The sequence below is a fragment of the Rhinatrema bivittatum genome, chromosome 8, assembly GCF_901001135.1.
Source record: "Rhinatrema bivittatum chromosome 8, aRhiBiv1.1, whole genome shotgun sequence".
In the NCBI taxonomy this organism is placed as follows: domain Eukaryota; kingdom Metazoa; phylum Chordata; class Amphibia; order Gymnophiona; family Rhinatrematidae; genus Rhinatrema; species Rhinatrema bivittatum.
In genome coordinates, this window is record NC_042622.1 from 247,862,976 (window position 1) to 247,883,495 (window position 20,520).

General features: G+C 46.0%; 1 protein-coding gene across 1 annotated transcript in view; it reads right to left on the bottom strand.

Moving 5' to 3' along the window:
* Positions 1–2,562: 2,562 nt before the first annotated feature.
* Positions 2,563–20,520, bottom strand: part of RAB8A (RAB8A, member RAS oncogene family) — a 73,432-nt gene continuing 55,474 nt past the window's right edge. The window contains exons 6-8 of the mRNA XM_029614499.1: positions 7,119–7,184; positions 4,674–4,724; positions 2,563–4,099 (exon numbers count right to left, since the gene is read on the bottom strand). Coding sequence (XP_029470359.1) covers positions 4,007–4,099; positions 4,674–4,724; positions 7,119–7,184 — 210 coding nt within the window. The 3' untranslated portion in view covers positions 2,563–4,006. The remainder of the gene's footprint in view (positions 4,100–4,673; positions 4,725–7,118; positions 7,185–20,520) is intronic.

Here is a 20,520-nt window from a genome sequence, read left to right on the forward strand (position 1 = left end):
ATCATAGAGCACGTATATACTTGCCTTTTCTTTAAATCAAATCCTGCCAATTTTCCACAGCACACGCTGAAAAGGGGGAGATCCAAACCACATCAAGGAGCTCTAAACATGTTTGGCTTTCCCATCCTCCTGCTCAGCAGGAGGTGGTTCTACCTCTTGTGAGGAACAGTGACAAAGTTTATGACACAAAAAACATACACATAGTTTGTACCAGGAAAGAATGTGGGAAGACTGCTATCCTGTTGTATGTTTCCTTTAGACACTCACCTCTTTAGTGACAAAACCTCCCATTTACTGTATTTTCCGGCGTATAAGACGACTGGGCGTATAAGATGACCCCCAACTTTTCCAGTTAAAATATAGAGTTGGGGATATACTCGCCGTATAAGACTACCCTTCTGTGTCACTACATAACCATACTGTATGTGGTACCCAGTATACAACAACCAGCCAACCACGGCAAGCGATGTACCTTACCGGCGATTGGCTGGTTGTTGTATACAAATCCTGCTTGGATTGGTCAGCTCTCCCTGCTTGCCCAGCCCTCCCTGTCTCCAAGACTATCAGAGCGGTAACGCATCCCTCTGGCCCACCCTTGTATCCTATTACCGGTACCTCCTTCTCTGCTTCTCAGATCTCGCTCCTGAGGACTGCAGTGAAGCGGCGCAGACGTGCATGTGCAAGATCTGAGAGCCAGAGAAGGAGGTACCGGTAATAGAGATGTGAATCGGAACCGGAATCGGTTCCGATTCCGGTTCAGATTCACATCGTGGTTTTTTTTTTCGTGCGGCCCGATCGGGTTTTTTTGTTTTTTTAAATCGGCTGCACCCGAGCCGATAAACAAAAAGCCCACCCCGACCCTTTAAAACTAATCCCTCAGCTTCCCCCACCCTCCTGACCCCCCCCAAAGACCTACCAAATTAATTAAATACAACCCCCCACCCTCCTGACCCCTTCAAAACCTGCCAAAAGTCCCTGGTGGTCCAGGAGCGGTCCGGGAGCAATCTCCTGGAATTGGGCCATCAGCTGCCAACAATCAAAATGGCGCCGACGGCCCTTTGCCCTTACTATGTCACTGGGGTCGACCAATGGCAGCGGTAGCTCCTGTGACATAGTAAGGGCAAAGGGCTGTCAGCTGCCAGTAATCAAAATGGCGCCGACGGCCCTTTGCCCTTACTATGTCACAGGTGCTACCGCTGCCATTGGTCGACCCCAGTGACATAGTAAGGGCAAAGGGCCGTTGGCGCCATTTTGATTGCTGGCAGCCGACGGCCCAAGTCCAGGAGATCGCTCCCAGACCGCTCCTGGACCCCCAGGGACTTTTGGCAGGTCTTTGGGGGGGGGGGGGGGGGGGTTGTAGTAAATTAATTTGGTAGGTCTGGGGGGGGGGGGGTTCAGGAGGGTGGGGGGGTTTGTTAGATTTTTATTTTTTTTTATATTTGCTCCATAAGACGCATTTCCCCCCCCCCACTTTTGGGGGAAAAAAGTGCATCTTATGGAGCGAAAAATACAGTAATTATTCGCCCTATAAGACGACCCCGGACTTTTGAGAAGATTTTTAGGGGTTAAAAACTCGTCTTATACGCCGGAAAATACGGTACCTTATACAGATTCCCTATGGGGCAGATTTTCAAAGGAATACACTCATAAGATACGCATGTACCCCCGAAAACCTGCCCCAAGCTCCCCCTGCGCGTGCTGAGCCTATGTTGCATAGGCTGCTGGCGCGCTCAAACCCCCGGGATGCGCATAAGCCCCGGGGCATGGGCGCAGCCTCTGGACCAGCCCCCGGACTGGAACATGGTGTGCTGGCAGCTGGCCCGGTGTGCACAAGTTACGCCTGCCTCAGGCAGGAGTAACTTTTGAAATAAAGGTAGGGGGGGAATTAGTTAGGGCCGGGGGTTGGGTTAGGTAGGGGAAGGGAGGGGAAGTGGAGGGAACGGAGGCAGGCTATGCGGCTCGGCGCGTGCAGGCTGCCGATTTTGCGCAGCCTTGCACACGCCGACCCCGGATTTTAAAAGATATGCGCGTGTCTATTAAAATCCGGCGTACTCTTGTTTGCGCCGGGTGCGTGAACAAAAGTACACGCTCACATACTTCTCTAAAATCTGCCTCTGTGTCTTCATGGAATGCATCATTTTGAGGAATTAATGCACAAGAGTCAAAAGAATGACTCCTCAGCGAGTCACAGGTTGCTATGAAGTACTATATTAAACTAATAATCACTGCCTGCTCCTTCTTAAAGTGTTGAACACATTCCATTCAGCTTACATATGGTCTCTGAAACAGGCAGGTGGGTGGGGCCCAATGATAGAGAATGTCACATGTCTCTATGATGTGGCAGAAATACAATTTTAATACATGTGTATGTCCTCTACCCTAAATGCAAGTATGAACAACCCCTAAGAAACATTTTTAAAAGTTAGCACTGGCTATAAAATCCATTCCACATGTATGAACCAATATGCAGATGATACACACTAGGGCTACAAGAGAAGGAGCAGCATGACAAAACATGTGATTGGCTCCATTAAATGTTTTTTTGAGAAGAAAAAATTTTAGCAAGTGAAAATAAAGCTTTATTTTTAGTCAAACCCTGTGATGTCCAATTTACAAATGTCTTCTCTTAAAGCCACTATTTATCTTCTTAAGACAGATTCCTCAGATAAACTATTAAGCAAGTCCTAGTACCACAGCTAGTCATCTGTCGGCTCTTCTTTCAGCTCGGCTGCTAACGTTAACTGCATGGAGTAGCTTTATGATGTCATCAGTATTTATGAAAGCTGCTCTTCCACTGGCTGTATTCAAACCATCTATGCACATAAAATCTTTGACATATCCAACTTCGGTTATTTTGGCCTATGGGTTTCCCAAACCTGTTCTGGTGACCACACAATCAGCCAGGTTTCCAGAACCTTCAAGGAAAAATGTGCATAACTAGAAACCCAAAATATGCAAATTCATTTTATACATATTCACTGCAGAATCCCTAAAAACATGGCTAGCTATAAAGTCACCAGGACAGGCTTGGGAAGTCCTGGCCTATGGCATTCCAACCTCTAACTATGTTTTCTTTCAAAATAAGGGTATATCACACATGAAAACGTAAGCTAATGTATTCATGTGTATTCATATATGAATGCACAAACAGCTCATACGATGGGGAAGTGATGGAATGAATTTGGTTTCATAAATCATAAATTTTCAATAGAAAAATTAACCATAAAATAAAAAAAAAAAAAAAAGTTTATTCTAGCCCCATTACTGTGCATATAGTTATACCACATTCAGTGCTGCCTCTATACATTGCAACAGTACAAAAAATAATTCCCTTTTGTTTTCACTTCTAAGAACAGATCTTTTATAATGGATCAGAGCAACCAGTGATATAGGGAGGCCACATCTAACCACAGGCTTGGTACATGGAAAAAACGCTGTAAGAGAACTATATGTTATTCACATATCTGCCTGTTACTTGCAGTGGTATAAATATAATTGCACATTAATAGACATATGTATATGCCATGTATACAAATCTTCTTGATATTCAATAAATGTTAGTGTAAAACTGTCACTGGAAATCATTTTTAAGCAGAAACTACCAAGATTTTCTTGGCCCTGTAGTTGCATTACAGCTATATTAAAAAAAAAAAAAAAAGGGACAACTGTCAAAAGGGGAGGGGCATGGAAAAAAAGAACCAGGCTCCTGTGGAATGGCCTCCCCATGACTAGCCGATATGCCAAATGGCAAAAGAAAAAAAAAAACACACGGAAGAGGGTAGAAAGAGGGACAGACTATTTCTAAACTCATTCCATCTCCAAAAAACACAATTGTTAAACATTAAACCACAATTCTTCCATCTCATTCTGATGGCAATGGTGTGGCAGGGCCTTAGTTGAAGGCAATAATTTTCATTTTTGAAAGTCCCACAGAGGAAAGCAAATTTCTAGAACAGGCACGGTCCAGTTCAGTGTGAGCAGATGCTCAGATTTAAGGCGATATTCTTCACAGAAGAACACATCGGAAAAAGCTGTTTTTCTTTTGTTGGTCTGGTGTGATTTTGACTCCCTGGTTGCTGCCTTGGGGGCTGTTGCCCTCCTAGAGAAATAAGCAAATTATAAATTAGAATGAAATATGCTGTTAGTCATAAGATCTGAAACGCCCCCATGCCCCATCTGTGTGTGAATTTCAGGGGTCAAGTTAAGGCAGAAAATATAGCATTCATACTTAAAACATGATCCAATAACTTAAGCTTTTTGCATTTTTCAAGTCTACGCCACAAAGCAGTAATGCAGTGGTTATCTTTGTCCATCTGGAAGCACGATAAGATCAATCGGGATGGAATGTGGGGGCCAGTTTGACCATATGCCTGGTCTCTACCCTGTTGAAAATGACTGATAAGGGCAAGGGCTATACATTTTTTTTTGTTCTTAGGGAAAGAGTTGAAAAACACTCCATCCATAAGCATGCAAGTTTGTTCTCCCATTTTAATCAAAGCCCTTCAACATGATTTTGTTGACAACGCAAGGCATACAGATATTACATTTTATACTAATAAATCAAAAAAAAATTTTAAACACTAAAACAAGTTAGTGACTTCTGTTTCCTTACTGCCTGTGTGTCCATATTATCATTTTCCTTTAGTAAGTCTTGGTTAGATTTATTTACTCACCAGTTTCTTGTCCATTTTTGCTTTGATGTCTCTTGCAAGTGTAAAAAATGCCTGGAGCAAATGGGAAAACATTTTTAAACTTTTTTTTTTTAAATTTTAGTTGCGGTCAGGCTGATTGAATGATTGCATGAATACAGGGGCAGATCTTTCAGGCTTTTTCTAAATATAGATTCATTTTAATTCACAGCCCAAAAGTTTACTGGGGTCTGTACTATCTTGACTGTTGCTCAGAACCTTCAATGTTGTCAACTCGAGAAAGATGAAACAGCCTTAGTGTAGCTCACAACTCCATTAACCATATCTTTGCTCAAGAATTTTGGGGTAGATTTTTAAAAAAAGCGCATTCGCGTACTTTTGTTTGTGCACCAGGCACAAACAAAAGTACGCTGGATTTTATAAGATACGCGTGTAGCCGCGCGTATCTTCTAAAATCCTGGATCAGCGCGCGCAAGGCTGCCGATTTTGAGCAGCTGGCGAGCGCCGAGCCGCGTAGCCTGTCTCCATTCCCTCCGAGGCCGCTCCGATTTCGGAGCAGCCTCGGAGGGAACTCTTTCGCCCTCCCCTCACCTTCCCCTCCCTTCCTCTACCTAACCCACCCCCCTGGCCCTATCTAAACCCCCCCCCCTTTACCTTTGTCCGTAGATTTACGCCTGCGAGAAGCAGACGTAAATCTACGCGCACCAGCGGAGTGCTGGCGCGCCGTGCTCCGACCCGGGGGCTGGTCCGAAGGTCTGGACCACGCCCCTGGGCCGGCACCACGCCCCCGGTCTTGCCCCCGAAATGCCCCACCCCGAAACGCTGTGTCATCGGGTCCCGCTCCCCCGACACGCCCCTGGCACGCCCCCTTCCAAAAACCCCGGGACCTACGCGCGTCCTGGGGTTCTACGCGCGCCTGCGGCCTATGGAAAATAGGCGCGCCGGCGCGCAAGGCCCTGCTCGCGTAAATCCGGGCGGATTTACGCGAGCAGGGCTTTGAAAATCCGCCCAAATCTACTTAGCATTTCTATTGCACAATATGACATACGCAGCACTGTACAAACACACACACACACACACAAGAGAGTCCTTGCACAATAGAGCTTACAATCTAATAAAACAAACATAAGGACAGGAGATTTGGGGCATTTCATAAAGCAAGACCATTGCTAAAAAAAAAGAAAAGAAATAATCTCAGTTTCTATGCTTCCACATGGAAAAAGTCAGATTTCTGAGATTGTTTTTTAAGATTATTAAAAAAAAAAAAACAACAAAAAACGTCACTATCCAAAAAAGGGATCTAGTTGGCTAAGTTAGGACTTAACCAGCTGCTGGAGATCCTCTGAAAAATTGTACAGTATAATAGGATAAATGTATCCACCTAAATTTAAGTAGGAAGCTAAATTTAGCTGACAAGTTCTGAGAAGGCCTGGGGGCAATGATAGAGCAGGGCCACAAAATTAGGCAGCTAGCACCAATTTCCCATGCTAGCCGTTTAACTTGACCAGACAAATCTAGTCACTGCAAAAGCAGTCCTAAAATCTGGCTGGCTAAACTTCCTTCCCCATGAATTAAGAAAAAAAAATAATTGCAGGGCAGTCTCCATCCCTCCCAAAAAAAATAATTTGAGGGAGGATAGGGTTAGGGGGGGCTCACTTTTGGGTCGATATTAAAAGCTTGATGCTCGGCGCAAGCCAAATGCATTTTCAAAGCAGCCCAGCCACACGCATATCTCCCAGTACGCGCAGAAGAGCCAGGTTTCTGAAATTGGGTGGGACACCGCCATTAGGTGCCGTCTTGGTGAAGCATGCACCAGCAGCAGGCCGGCACGTGGAACTTACTTCTGCTCGTCCAAGCAGGCAAGTTTTAAAACAAAAAAAAAATTAGGGTAGTTAGGTTAGGGGTCAGGGCAGAGAGGGGAAAAACGAAGGAAGGGTAGCTAGCGGAATTGGGGGAAGGCCAAGTTGCATTGGCACGTTTATTAAAAAATCCCCCCCAGCACAAGTTGGCATCTGGGCATGCATGTTATAAAATCAGCACGTCCATGTGTGCATGCTGGGAACCACATGTACATGGATGCCCGTGCAGCCGTTTTAAAATTTGCCTTTTTTTATTTTATTACATGGAGATTGAATTGGGTTGGAAGAAGGGAATGGGGTCTGCTGGGCTCATGTTAAAAAAAACCAAACAAAAAAAAAAACGGCATCAGGAGAGTAGGGGAAAGGAAATTGGACTAGACAATTTTTAAAAAGTTTACTGGCTTTTTCAAAAAAGTGTTTTTTTTTGTTTTTTTTTTAAAGGGCTTAGCCAGTTAGTGTCAGCTTTTCAGGACTAAGCCGCTAAGTTTAGCCAGGAATCCCAGCTGCACTAAAATCTATCTAGCCAGTTAAGTTCAGCTAATTATTTGGAAAAATTAAATAGTTGGTTATCTTACCCAGTCAAGAGAAAGCAAGACAGTTATATGCTTACGTTTTCTACGTTGATGTTTGCTTTTGCACTGGTCTCCATGAATTTAATGCCGTATTCCGAGGCTAGCTAAATGAAAAGAGAAAGCCAGACACACCAGTTCAGACAAGCAGCAAAACAAATCCCCCCCAAGAATGGTCTTCTACCACCATTCCACCTATTTTAGTCTGATGATATGTACAGACTTGACAGAATCTGCAATCACAGCACTCTGTGAATTATTTTATTTTTCAGCCTTTTGTTTGCCTGAACATTGCTAGGTGAATGAAAGGAACCAACAGTGTTGCCACCTCTGAAGTTACCCTGTTAATTTGTCATGTGTCATAGTAAGGGCAAAGGGCCATCGGCTGCCAGTAATCAAAATGGTGTCGACGGCCCTTTGCCCTCACTATATCACAGGAGCCACGCTGCCATTGGTCGACCCCAGTGACATAGTGAGGGCAAAGGGCCGTCGGCGCCATTTTGACTACTAGCAGCCGACAGCCCAAGTCCAGGAGATCGCTCCCGGACCGCTCCTGGACCCCCGCTGGACCTCCAGGGACTTTTGGCAGGTCTTGGGGGGGGGGGGGTCAGGAAGGTGGGGGGTTGTAGTAAATTAATTTTGGAGGTCTTGGGGGGCGTCAGGAGGGTGGGGGGGTTTTGTTAGATTTTTACTTTTTTTATTAAAGATTTGTCTGCGAGCCCTGGACCCCGCTGGACCACCAGGGACTTTTGGCAGGTCTTGGGGGGGGGGGGGGGGTTTGTAGTAAATTAATTTGGCAGGTCTTGGGGGGGGGCATCAGGAGAGTAGGGGGTTGTAGTAAATTAATTTGGTAGGTCTTGTATGGCTCTCACGGAATTACATTTTAAAATATGTGGCGTTCATGGCTCTCTCAGCCAAAAAGGTTCCCGACCCCTGGGATAGGGGAAGGAGATATTTATAATAGCTCTGTGGCCATAAAAAGATGTCCATCTGATATTTAAAAAGAAAACACAACTACAAGTATGCAGAAAAATAAAGATATATTAGGGGGAAAATGTAGGGAGACCCGGGAATAATAAGAATCTAAGGTGTGCGCAAACCATTCAAGGAATTGAATGGGAGGATTCCGTTTCGGGATATAAAGTTTGGCGGAAGCACAACACAAACTGTTTATCCAGCAATGTAATTTACGCCATTATCTGTCCGTGCCCCCAGCTATATGTAGGTCGTACCTCGAGACCAGTTAAGGTAAGACTGGGAGAGCACAAGTCCAGATTCAATACAGCAAAAATGACGGCACCAATGGTGCAACATTTGACAGATAGGGGACATATGATTACCGACTTGAAATGGACGATCTTGGAACATCTTGAAGCCCCGTCCAGGGGCGGGGACAACAGGGCTCTGCTCAATCAACGAGAAGCATTTTGGATTTTTACCCTAAACACATCAGCCCCACGGGGAATGAATGATGACCTAAATTGGAACTCTTTATTATAATAAAAAGTTCCAGCGATTATTTAATATCCCCGGTACTTGTTTTAAAAGTACAGTCATCACTTCAGGGCGTCTTGTTAAGGCCTTCGGTCGCATCAGATTAAATTCTCTATATGGCATTTAAGGGAGTTTAACGCGAGTACAATACCCAGTTTCCTGTCAGGTCGGAGAGCACGTTTGGTTACTCCGTATACAAGTTCTCCACCAGGTCGGCGTGATTACGTCAGTAAGCCTTTACACGGTCATTGGTCAAATTTTGCTCCTTTGCTGACATATAAAAAGGGTTCAGCATAACACACAAATTACTCTTCCGGCGACGGAGCTAGAGCAACTCCGTCAAGAGCCATCTACACAAGATCGTTAGAGGACTTTTTTCAACGGAGTTCAATCAGATTCCGCAAACGTTGGTTGCATTACAACGCTTCACATCCCTGAGGAAAGACAATCAGTCTGAAACACGGATCGGCTGTGTCGGGACTATCGTTTGAAATTGGACAACACAACCAACACTTTAAAGGGAAGTCTGAATCTTACTCCTTTACAGTTTATAGTCCACAGTAAAGAGTCCAGAGCTCTCGGTACAAAATACCGTTATGGTATATAAATTATTTGATGCTCATTACACGGAAGAGGTTACAGAGGTGAAGTAATCTTTAGCAAAAAAATTTTTACAAAAAAACTCACACAGGAGGAGGGGGACAGTTAATGATTATAACACCACATAATCGTGGTGCGGAGACACCAACGAATTTATATGAAACTTTCCTCCAATTCCTTTACATTGCTAACATACAATATATAAACAATTAATCAATTCACACACACATGGTATATAGTAGGTGTCATTAAAATCTTTATTTTAAATAATTTTAAAAGAAATAATTCACTTTATTAAGAAAATACACATTATTCCAGCGACAGAGCAACAGCTCATGATTCATTGATTATAGTTATAATCGCTGTAGCAGTGGCATATTGATTTTTTCCAGTGTGAGATTGGCCATGCAAGCTGCTGCTGCAGTGAACTGCCTCACCCGACAACGCACCTGCCTTTCCCTGAGCATTGCCACCTTCCAGCGGCCCACCAAGCAAATCAGCTTCCCTGGTCCCCACAGCAGCACAGGCCAGCTCCTGCAAATCAGACATTCTCGCTGCTGCGACTCCAGCACTCGCACCACTATCATCCTCCCAACGATGAACCGGCAGGACCGAACACTCTGAGGCCAAAGGCACTTAGACGCTCGCCATCCACTAACCAGTCACTGCCAACACCTGACCATGACCTCCACCTTGACCATCCATGGTAAGCCAGGAAAAAGAACCTGAAATGACAAGAGGAATGTGGTTGCTCCCGGAACCCCTGAATTTATACCCCGAAACGGGATCCTCCCATTCAATTCCTTGAATGGTTTGCGCACACCATGTGCAATTACCACATGGTTGATGGCCAATTAGTGTCTCCTCTCGTTTGACAGTGTTGATCTGTGCGTGAACTGTGTGATCTCTTATGTTACGACCCCGGGACATAGCAAATATGGGCAATTCTTGAAATATGTCATGTATTGACAAAATATGCCAGTGTCGCCGTATGGCTGATTTAATTATGTTAGATGCGTCTGATTGCTTTAATACGCAAGTTAACCGTGTTTCCTGTTTACTAAGTTTATACTGTAATAGCATGTTACGGTCACTGTACTTTGCTCTTTTATATGCTGCATTGATGGCTTTATGAGGATAACCTCGTACCAGGAATCTGCTTGCTAGAATGTCCGCTTGAGTTTCAAAATCCCTGTCTGTAGAACAAATACGCCAATGAAAAATAGCATTCCCCTTTCCCAAGGTGAACTGGAAAACCCAGGGTTGATCCCCCTGAACTGGAGACCAACATAACTCCAGAACCAGAATAGTCTTGTCAACCACTTAACTCAACATAACTGTTCAATTAGTGAGAATAATCCCGATTTACAGTGCATAACATACCAGGAAAAAAAAATAAAAAAAATCAGTCTTTCGGTAGCAACAACGGGGCATGTTTCTGGACTTATATGAGATATTATAGGAACGAAAATTAGCAGGTAAGAATCAATTTTCTTTTCCTGAACATACCCAGATCATTCCAGACAAGTGGGATATACCAAAGCAACCCTACACCGAGCAGGAACCTGAAAGACCCACTCTCATACTTCAAGCAGTAATGCTTGGTGAAAGTATTAAGCGAGGACCACACTGCTGCCCAAGAGATCTCTTGGGGGAACAACAACTGACACTCCACCTAAGATGCCGCCTGTGCTCTAGTTGAATGCACCTTAAAACCTGTTGGAATGGCACAACCCTTACAAAAAGTAGGCCAAACAAATAGCCTCTTTCAACCAATGAGCCAAAGTAACTTTAGAAGCTTTCTCTCTTTGTTTGCTCCACCGAACACCACAAAGATGACCCGATCACCGAAAAGTATTAGTGACCTTCAAATAATGCAACAGAGTGTGACGCACATGCAGAAGATAGAGATCTCTATCCTTCGAAGATTCTCTAGACCATTCCAGAAAACCCGGTAATTCAACCGTCTGATTCACATGGAAGGCAGAAACAACTTTTGGCAAAAAGGAATGAACCATTCCCAAGGTCACCCTGTCATCAGTAATATGCAAAAAAGGATCTCGACAAGTCAGAGCCTGAAGCGCTGAAATCCTCTTGTCTGAAGAAATAGCAACCAGAAAAACTGTCTTCAGCGCAAGGTCCTTCAAAGAAGCTAGTCCTAAAGGTTCAAAACATGCCTCAGAGAACCCACAAAACTAAGCTAAAGTTCCAAACTGGCACATCTTCCAAACTGTAGATCGCAAATGCATAACCCCCCTTCAGGAAACAGACGACACTGGTATGAGAGGCCAAGGACTTTCCCCGCAATTTGCCCCCGAGACAACAAGACGGAAACCTGGACATAGAGCGAACTATAGGCCAAACCCTTGGACAAGCCCTGCTGCAGAAAAGGACAAAATGTGTGGTACTGCCACCAACAGAGGATCCAGTTGTTGCTGAAGACACCAGGACTCAAATACCTTCCAAACCCTAACGTATGCCATAGAAGTAGAAAGCCGTCTAGCCTGGAGAAGGGTGGAAATTACTGGCTCCGAATATCCCTTCATGCACAAGTGCCGCCTCTAAAAAGCCAAGCCACGAAACAAAAAGTAATCCTCCCGATCCGAAAATATGGGTCCTTGTTACAGCAATCCTGGCAGATGAGTGAACCGAAGAGGCTTGTCCACCGCCAGATACACCAGGTCCGCAAACCATGGAAGACATGGCCTCCGCTCTTGCCTCCGGCGCCACCAGCACCACTGTCCCTGAATGTGTCTCCATGCACCGTAACACTCGACCTATGAGTGGCCAAGGAGGTAACATACAGAAGGACCCCCCCCCCCCCCATCAGCCACAGGCACACCAGAGCATCTAGGCCTACCGAACTGATTTCCCTTCTGCAACTGAATAATCTTGCTGTCTTGCATTGGCTTGTGTCGCCATGAGGTCTTGCTGAGGAACACCCCATCTGGCACAAATGTGATTCCAGGCTTCTGGGGAAAGTTCATTCTTGCTGGGATCTAGCTGTTGCCTGCTGAGGAAATCCTTCTGCACGTTTGTCTACTCCCACAACAAGGAAGGCCGCAATTCCCTCGAGGTGATGCTCTGCCCACACAAACAATAGCAGAGTCTCCTGAACCACAGAGTGACTCTTCATCCCTCCTGGGCGACTGATGTACACCACAGTTGTTGCATTGTCTGAAAACACTCAAACCATTTGATCCTGGATCAAAGGCAGACATACCTTTGATAAAGGTGAACCGGTAGATGTAATATAATTGGATTTTCAGAAGGCATTTGACAAGGTTCCTCATGAGAGGCTTCTAGGAAAAGTAAAAAGTCATGGGATAGGTGCAATCCACGAATGTCCTTTCGTGGATTGCAAACTGGCTAAAAGACAGGAAACAGAGAGTAGGATTAAATGGACAATTTTCTCAGTGGAAGGGAGTGGGCAGTGGAGTGCTTAGGGATCTGTATTGGGACCCTTACTTTTCAATATATTTATAAATGATCTGGAAAGAAATACAATGAGTGAGATAATCAAATTTGCAGATGATACAAAATTCTTCAGAGTAGTTAAATCACAAGCAGATTGTGATAAATTGCAGGAAGATCTTGTGAGACTGGAAAATTGGGCATCAAAATAGCAGATGAAATTTAATGTGGATAAGTGCAAGGTATTGCATATAGGGAAAAATAACCCATGCTATAGTTACACAATGTTAGGTTCCATATTAGGTGCTACAACCCAAGAAAGATCTAGGCGTCATAGTGGATAACACATTGAAATAGTCAGTTCAGTGTGCTGCGGCAGTCAAAAAAGCATGGAACAGCTCCTCTATGGAGAAAAGACTAAAGAGGTTAGGACTTTTCAGCTTGGAGAAGAGAAGGCTGAGGGGGGATATGATAGAGGTGTTTAAAATCATGAGAGGTATAGAACGGGTAGATGTGAATCTGTTATTTACTCTTTCAGATAATAGACTAGGGGGCACTCCATGAAGTTAGCATGTGGCACATTTAAAACTAATCGGAAAAAGTTCTTTTTCACTCAACGCACAATTAAACTCTGGAATTTGTTGCCAGAGGATGTGGTTAGTGCAGTTAGTATAGCTGTGTTTAAAAAAGGATTGGATAAGTTCTTGGAGGAGAAGTCCATTACCTACTATTAATTAAGTTGACTTAGAAAATAGCCACTGCTATTACTAGCAACGGTAACATGGAATAGACTTAGTTTTTGGGTACTTGCCAGGTTCTTATGGCCTGGATTGGCCACTGTTGGAAACAGGATGCTGGGCTTGATGGACCCTTGGTCTGACCCAGTATGGCATGTTCTTATGTTCTTACCTGCAGGGTCCTGCACACCGCTCTTGCCTTTAGGTGATTGACGGACCAGGCCATCTCTGCCGTTGACCAAAGACCCTGGACAGAATGACCCAGGCACACTGCCCCCCAGCCCTTGAGGCTAGTATCTGTGGTCACCACCACCCAGTCTTGAGCCTCCAGGTCCATTCCCCTTTCCAGGTTGCTCCTCAACAGCCACCACGATAGATTGAACCTGGATTCTGCTAGAAGAGGTAACAGCAGATAATACTGCTCAGACATTGGATTCCACCTGGACAAGTCACTGAAGAGACCACCGCAACCACCTTAGGAGTCCTCAGGCGATCCAAATACACTTCCATCAAAGGATAAAGCTTCACCATCACTCTACCAACTTTTAAGCCCGCTTCCGGGAAATCCCACTCCCAGCTGATCAGCTTCGGAATCTTTTTAGGCAAAGGAAAGGCACTAGGCGGACTCCACAGCCCATCCAGGACCGGATTTATTTATTTATTTATTTATTTGAGTCTTTTCTATACCGGCATTCGCGAAGGGAATTGCATCATGCCGGTTTACAAATAACAAGGAGTGAACAACAATAAAGTGATAAAAAACATTAACAAGTGCTAAAAGAAGGGAAAATTGCAGTTACAATAAAACAGGGACATATTTCAACTTGGAACAGAAGAAAAGGAGATAGTAATTTAACAGTGAAGAATAACTGGGAAAGCCTGCCAGTTTAAAAGGGATTGTACCATTGATGGGATTGTCAAAACTGTTGATTATCCTGAAGGGTGTTCTGCATTAATTATATTGATTTTGGGTTTGATTGTTGTCTGGAAAGGCTTTCATAAATAACCAGGTCTTTAGTCTTTTTCTAAAAGTTGGAAGGCAGGGTTCCTGTCTCAGTTCTGGTGGGATGGAATTCCACAATGTAGGTCCTGCTGTAGAGAATGCCCTGTCTCTAAGAGTCGTGTGGTGAAAGGTTTTAGCAGGGGGAACCTGTAGTGAATCTCTGTAGGACTCTCGGATTGGTCTGGCGGAGGTATGTTTTTTAAATGGGATTTGGAGGTTAAGCGGAGAGAGTTGATGAAAAGCTTTGTAAATGGTGGTAATAGACTTATATAAGATTCTGTAATGAACTGGCAGCCAATGCAAGTCTTTGAGAATCGGAGTTATGTGTTCTCTTCTTGTGTTTGTCAATATTCTTGCCGCAGTGTTCTGAACCATCTGAAGGGGTTTAGTGTGAGAAGCCGGTAGACCCAAAAGAATGGAATTGCAATAATCTAATTTAGAAAAGATTATTGATTGCAAGACTGTCCTGTAGTCGTGGGAGTGGAAAAGTGGTTTAATTCTTTTTAAGACATGCAGTTTATGAAAGCAGTCTTTAGTAGTTTGATTAACAAAAGATTTTAGATTTAGCCGATTATCAATGATGGCTCCTAAGTCTCTCACTTGTGATGTTTGAAAGCCGGTTGGTGGATTTGAGGCGAGGTTACTGTTTTCAGGCGAAATTATGAGAAGTTCGGTTTTAGAAGTATTCAAGATTAGATTTAGACTGGATAGGAGGTTGTCAATTTTTAGGAGGCAATCTTCCCAGACTTTTATGGTTCTTGTAAGGGATTCTTTGATAGGGATGATAATCTGAACGTCATCTGCGTATAGATAATATTTGAGGTTCAGATTAGTTAATAGTTGACATAAAGGGAGGAGGTAAATGTTAAAGAGCGTGGGAGAAAGGGAGGAGCCCTGAGGAACTCCTAGCGTGGAAGGATAAAACTGAGATTCTTTGTTATGTATTTTGACTTTATATCCTCTGTTTCCCAAGAATGATTTGAACCAGGCCAGTGCGGCGCCTGTTATTCCGATGTTCGCTAGTTGCTTTATGAGGAGTGCGTGGTTAACAGTATCAAAGGCGGCAGATAGGTCGAGGAGTATCAGCAGGTAGGCATGACCTTTGTCCAGGCCCATGATGATGTAATCTGTTAGTGATATGAGAAGTGATTCCGTGCTTAAAGATTTACGGAAGCCATATTGAGGTGGGAGTAATATATTGTGGTCTTCAAGGTATTCTGATAGTCTGGCGTTAACTAATTTTTCCATGCCTTCATTGTCTGACTCTTCCTGAGTCACCTTCATCCCCAATTCTTCCAACATCTGAGAAACGAGGGGGTCAAAGTTCCTCCTTTTTAAACAGGTGGACCACTCAAGGGTCACCCCACTGTCATGGGCCCCTCATCCTTGCTTACAGCTGGATCTGGGGTCTGATCCCTATGTTGATCCATGTCCGGGGTCTGCCACCTGCATCTCATCCGAGTCATCCAAGTCCCTGGGGTCACCCTGCGCACAAGCGCCACACAACCCCAGATGCTCAAAGCAAGTCCCCAGAACTGCCCACCGAAGCCATCCTAGGTCTTCTCTCCCTGGATCTCCTCTCACCTACACCCTTCCTAGCCAGGAAAGCCTTGTGCATCAGCAGGTCAAATTTGGGGGAAAACCTCCCTGGATCTTCAATCCCCTGTTCAAGGAGACTGGTCTCGTCTGCCCCCCCTCTTCCTGAACTTTCTCAGGCCCCTGCACTGCAGGAGAGAATGAAGGAGGGGAGTCACCGGATTCACGGCAGGACAGAATTCCCTGGCTGTGATCCCCCGCGAGAGCAGATGCAACAGCCCCCGCAGACCAGGCAGCTCTCCTGGCCTTTGGACCCTTAGCAGAGGGTCCTTCCTCTCACAAGGCACAGCCTTGCAAATGGAGCGGGTATAGAGCCCGTAGGCCCTGCAAGCCTCATGCATGGTTTATCCGCCATGAAGCCCGTGGTCACCATGTGGCCCGAGCGCACCACAGCGAAGAAGGCTGCACCATCTGACTGCCCTGCCAAACTGCGTGATTGTGCAGACACAAGTGGTGTGGAGGAAAAACGGTGGTGGCTCGAGTGTCGCGCGTCAAGCCTGGTACACACAAAGATTTTCCCGCCAGGGAACAGACACCATGTGGCACTCCTCGTCTTCACCCTCCTGCTAAACCAGGCAGTTCCCACTGGTCAACTGCCCCACACCGATTCACATTTCTCTCTCCTCAGCCAACTACTCCTTTCTTTTTCTTTTTTTTTTTTAAACTAAAATAAACTTAATGCAAAGGAACAAAAAGTGTACTTCCCAGAATAGAGACAGCGGTGGGCAGGAGGGGACTTCGGAAGACCTAGAGTGAGCCAGCCTCTGGCTATCAAGGTCCCCAGAGACAGCGGGTTACAACAGTCAGGGGTATCCAACCCCCCCCAGTTGCCCGGCTTAACCAGAGGGATGGCCCACAAAGGAACCTAGCACCTCGGGGAGCTGATCCAAAACGTCTCACAATCTAACTTCAACTTTCAGTCAGAACTTCAGGTTTGCACCTCTACCATCTGCTGGAAACAGAGAAATAGAGGGACTGCAGGTGGCACTCTCATTCAAGTAGCAGTGCCTTGAAGTTTGTGCTCTCTGCCTCCATCTGCTGGTAGGGATGCAAAACCTACTTGTCTGGAATGTTCTGGGTATGTTCAGGAACTGGGCATTCTTTTTTGAACTGTAAATTTAAACATTTGTGTTCCATCTGCCCCTCAAATCACCTGGCCTCTACTATTACTGGCATCAGTAGCATGGGATCTACTTAGTGTTTGGGTACTTGCCAGGTACTTGTAGCCTGGTTTGGCCACTGTTGGAAACAGGATGCTGGGCTTGATGGACCCTTGGTCTGACCCAGTATGGCAATTTCTTATGTTCTGGCCTCAAAGTCCACGGCAGGCTGCTGTGTTTTTGCTAAGGCACCCACTCCGATTGTCAAGGAAGAGATGCACGTGTGGCTAAGGATTTGTCTGCATAGGGAGGTGTCTGATTTTGGATGACGTTTTAGTGGGAGATTTCAGATTCTTTATGTTGGCTCTTTGGTTGGAGGGGTGGTAATTCAGATTGTTAGTTGGTATGCAGACGTAGTGGAGCGGAAACTGGGGGAGGAGTTGCGCTTGGGTAGGATTGGAGGTTCGTTTGACACCCCCTTTTCCCACAGATTATTTTTCCCCCCCTTGGCAGTGGTGCCTAAGAAGGAGCCCAGAACTTTTCGCTTGATACACGATTTATCCTTCCTTGAGGGTCAATCTGTGAATGATTTTGTCCCCCGGTAATTTTATATGATACAATTGGTACGTAATTGTGATCAGGGGGCTCTGCTGGCTAATGTAGATGTTTAATCAACTTTCCTTCTGCTTATAGTTCACCCTGATAGTCTTCCTAATTTAGGTTTTTGTTTTCGGGACAGTTACTACTTAAGTGTATGCCATTGGGTTGCTGTTTCCTGTGCATATTTTGAAGTGTTTAGCACTTTTGTGCACTGGGTGACTGCAAGGTTGCAACATTGTGCATTACTTGGATGACTTTCTTTTTGTCGGTCCAGGGCTTATGGTGTTTGTGAAGACATCATGGCCAATTGCAACTTCTGCTAGCTGAAGGATGGTCTTGTGCTTGGTATGTGTTTTTGTACGGTCGGAAATGCTGGGATCCTCTGCCCTTGGATCTTCGGGGAGAGGGGCATTGGTTTCTTTTGTTCCTGTCCTCCGGTAACAGAGGTACTGGGGATTTGCCCCATTTGTCGGCTAACTTTTCCAGTTCGCTCCCGAACAGGAGGGCACCTTTAAAAGGCATTCTTGTGAGTTTCGTCTTGGAAGTCGCATCGGCTGACCAACTTTGGAGCCAGAGTTGCTTTCTGGCTGCCACTATGGATGAGTCGCCCCTGGCTGAGGTATGCACCAGGTCGGAGGTCACATCCGTGAGGAAAGATATCGCCAGTTCTAATGTTTTGACAGACGTGGTTGCGTCCCTGGACAGTGACAAGCAGGCACATGTCACCATGGCGCAGCAGGCAGCGATCTGCAGGACATGGCTGCGACATCAAATGACTGTTTAAGGATGGATTCCTGATGTCTGTCCTGGACATCCTTGAGTGCAGCTCCTCCTTCGACGAATGGTGGTGCGCTTTGAGACTGCGCAGACCATGGCATCCACTTTGGGGAACCCCAGGAGTTCTTTGGTTGAGGGGGGTTATAGGGCTTCTAGAGCCCGCCCTCCTTTGAAGCTGGCCTCTGGGGCATTCCATTCCAGGTCAATCAGTTACTTACGGCCTGCAGCATTGGGAAATGGCATGAGGCCTGACAAAGCCCGACCAAAACCGGGTTCATCTTTGGGTCCACTACGGAGCTTGTGCCTGAGATGGCCAGAGTCTTCAAGCTCAGAGACACGAGGTCTGATAGCTCTTCTTTGGAGAAGAAACGCATTATGGTTCGGTATGGTTCCATCCCTGGAGGGATTTCCCCCTCCAGGGAGTCCGACTCTTCCTCAGAGGTGTCTGTGTCCCCTAAGAGCCTCTTCACACTGTAGGCACAGGGCAGAGGCCACTTCGTGTTGTGCAGCTCTCAGGTGGCAGAGGACTTGTCCCTTAGCTTTCTTGGTCGGCGGTGCCATGATTTGTGCGCGTGGAGTGGTTCCAAACTCGTCTATGCGCGTATGTGCGCGCGCCGGGAGGCTTATGGGCACGACCCGGGTGCGCAGACGCTGTGCGTGCAGGCCTGTGCTTGGCGAGATGCGTGCGCCGCTGTGCGCACAGGCTAATTTGTGCGCCCGGCACAGATACGCGTGCCGCTGTGCACACAGGCTAATTTGTGCGCCCAGCTTGCCGCTGTGCGCATGGCTCAGTTGTGCGGACAAGGTGGCGATCAAGAGGGGGAAAATGGCGCCGACGATCACGCGGGCAAGATGGCGACCCCCTCGGAGGGTCTCCACGTGGAAGGACCCTCGCGCCGGATTGGGGCCTAGCCTGGATGGGGCTGCTGAACCTGATGGGACAGACGCCGGATGGCGATCTGTGTAGCTCACCGAGCTTTGGAGATCAGAGACTTAAATAAAGTTTTCTACCTTACCTTGTCTCGGTGCTTCCCAGTCTCGTGCCGGGTGGTCTCCAGATGCGGGGGGAGAGGGGAATACCTTCACCGCTGCCTCTCAGCCACTCCCGTTCCTGGGGGGCTAAGTCCACGTCAGGAACCGGCTACCAGACCAAGGCTTACCTCTGAAGGATCTTGGAAATCACCTCAGGAATTCTCGACTGGGGGAGAGCCCCTTAGGAATCACCGCAGGAGAGCGGGCCTCGTTTTGTAGAGGTAAGGTTTTCTTTCTTCTTTGGTTTGGATTGCATCTAGCGCTGTGCAAGCGTTTGTAGAGTCCCAAACTGCTATGGAGATGGAAAATACTGAAACGCAGAGCTTCCTGCACTGGTATATGTACGGGGCTGACGTCAGATTGAAATCTGACTCACTCAGTCTCAAACTGCTATCAGGAGTACACTATACCCATTGGTCCTGAGTCCATCTGCTACATGCTAGGAAGTGTACTGCTTTGTTGTGGACAGCATTGGATCAGCTGGGTTTAGACAAATCAGTCATTATGGGACTCATTCCTTTCGTACTGGCACAGATACTTCAGCTGTCCTGTCTGGATTGTCAGAGGATGTTATAAGGCGGCACTGGTAGTGCATCTTGGGGGCAACAAACTGGGATGTCTCATGTTGTCAGTTGCTTGATGTTATTTGAAAAGATTTATGTACTGTTATGTTGTGGTTGCCTAATACAGTGGTGTGGTCTAACCACTTTAAATCAGTGTATTTGGATCAGGTTTTTAGTGCTGTAGTTCTGCCAAGTTTAACCAGCAAATTGGTTCTTGGCTGTATAAACGGGGGGTAGACTTGAGACATTAGCAGTCTTGGGATTTTTGTCCTGGTCTGTTCCAACTGGACAGGGTTCATTTATCTGATGCTGGTCAGGATGCCTTGGAAGATGTCGTGTTGTAATTTCAACCTCAGTTTTGGGAGGGTCACGGGGATAGATCTACTTCAACTATCCCATGACTGCGGCGGGTTACCCAAGCAGATTTTTATACTGGGTTTACTTTGATGGATTGGCCGGGAGGGCTGATTGATCATTTATCAGGTTGAAGGAGGTGAGACTGGGTTCAGCCACATCTGTGAATACCT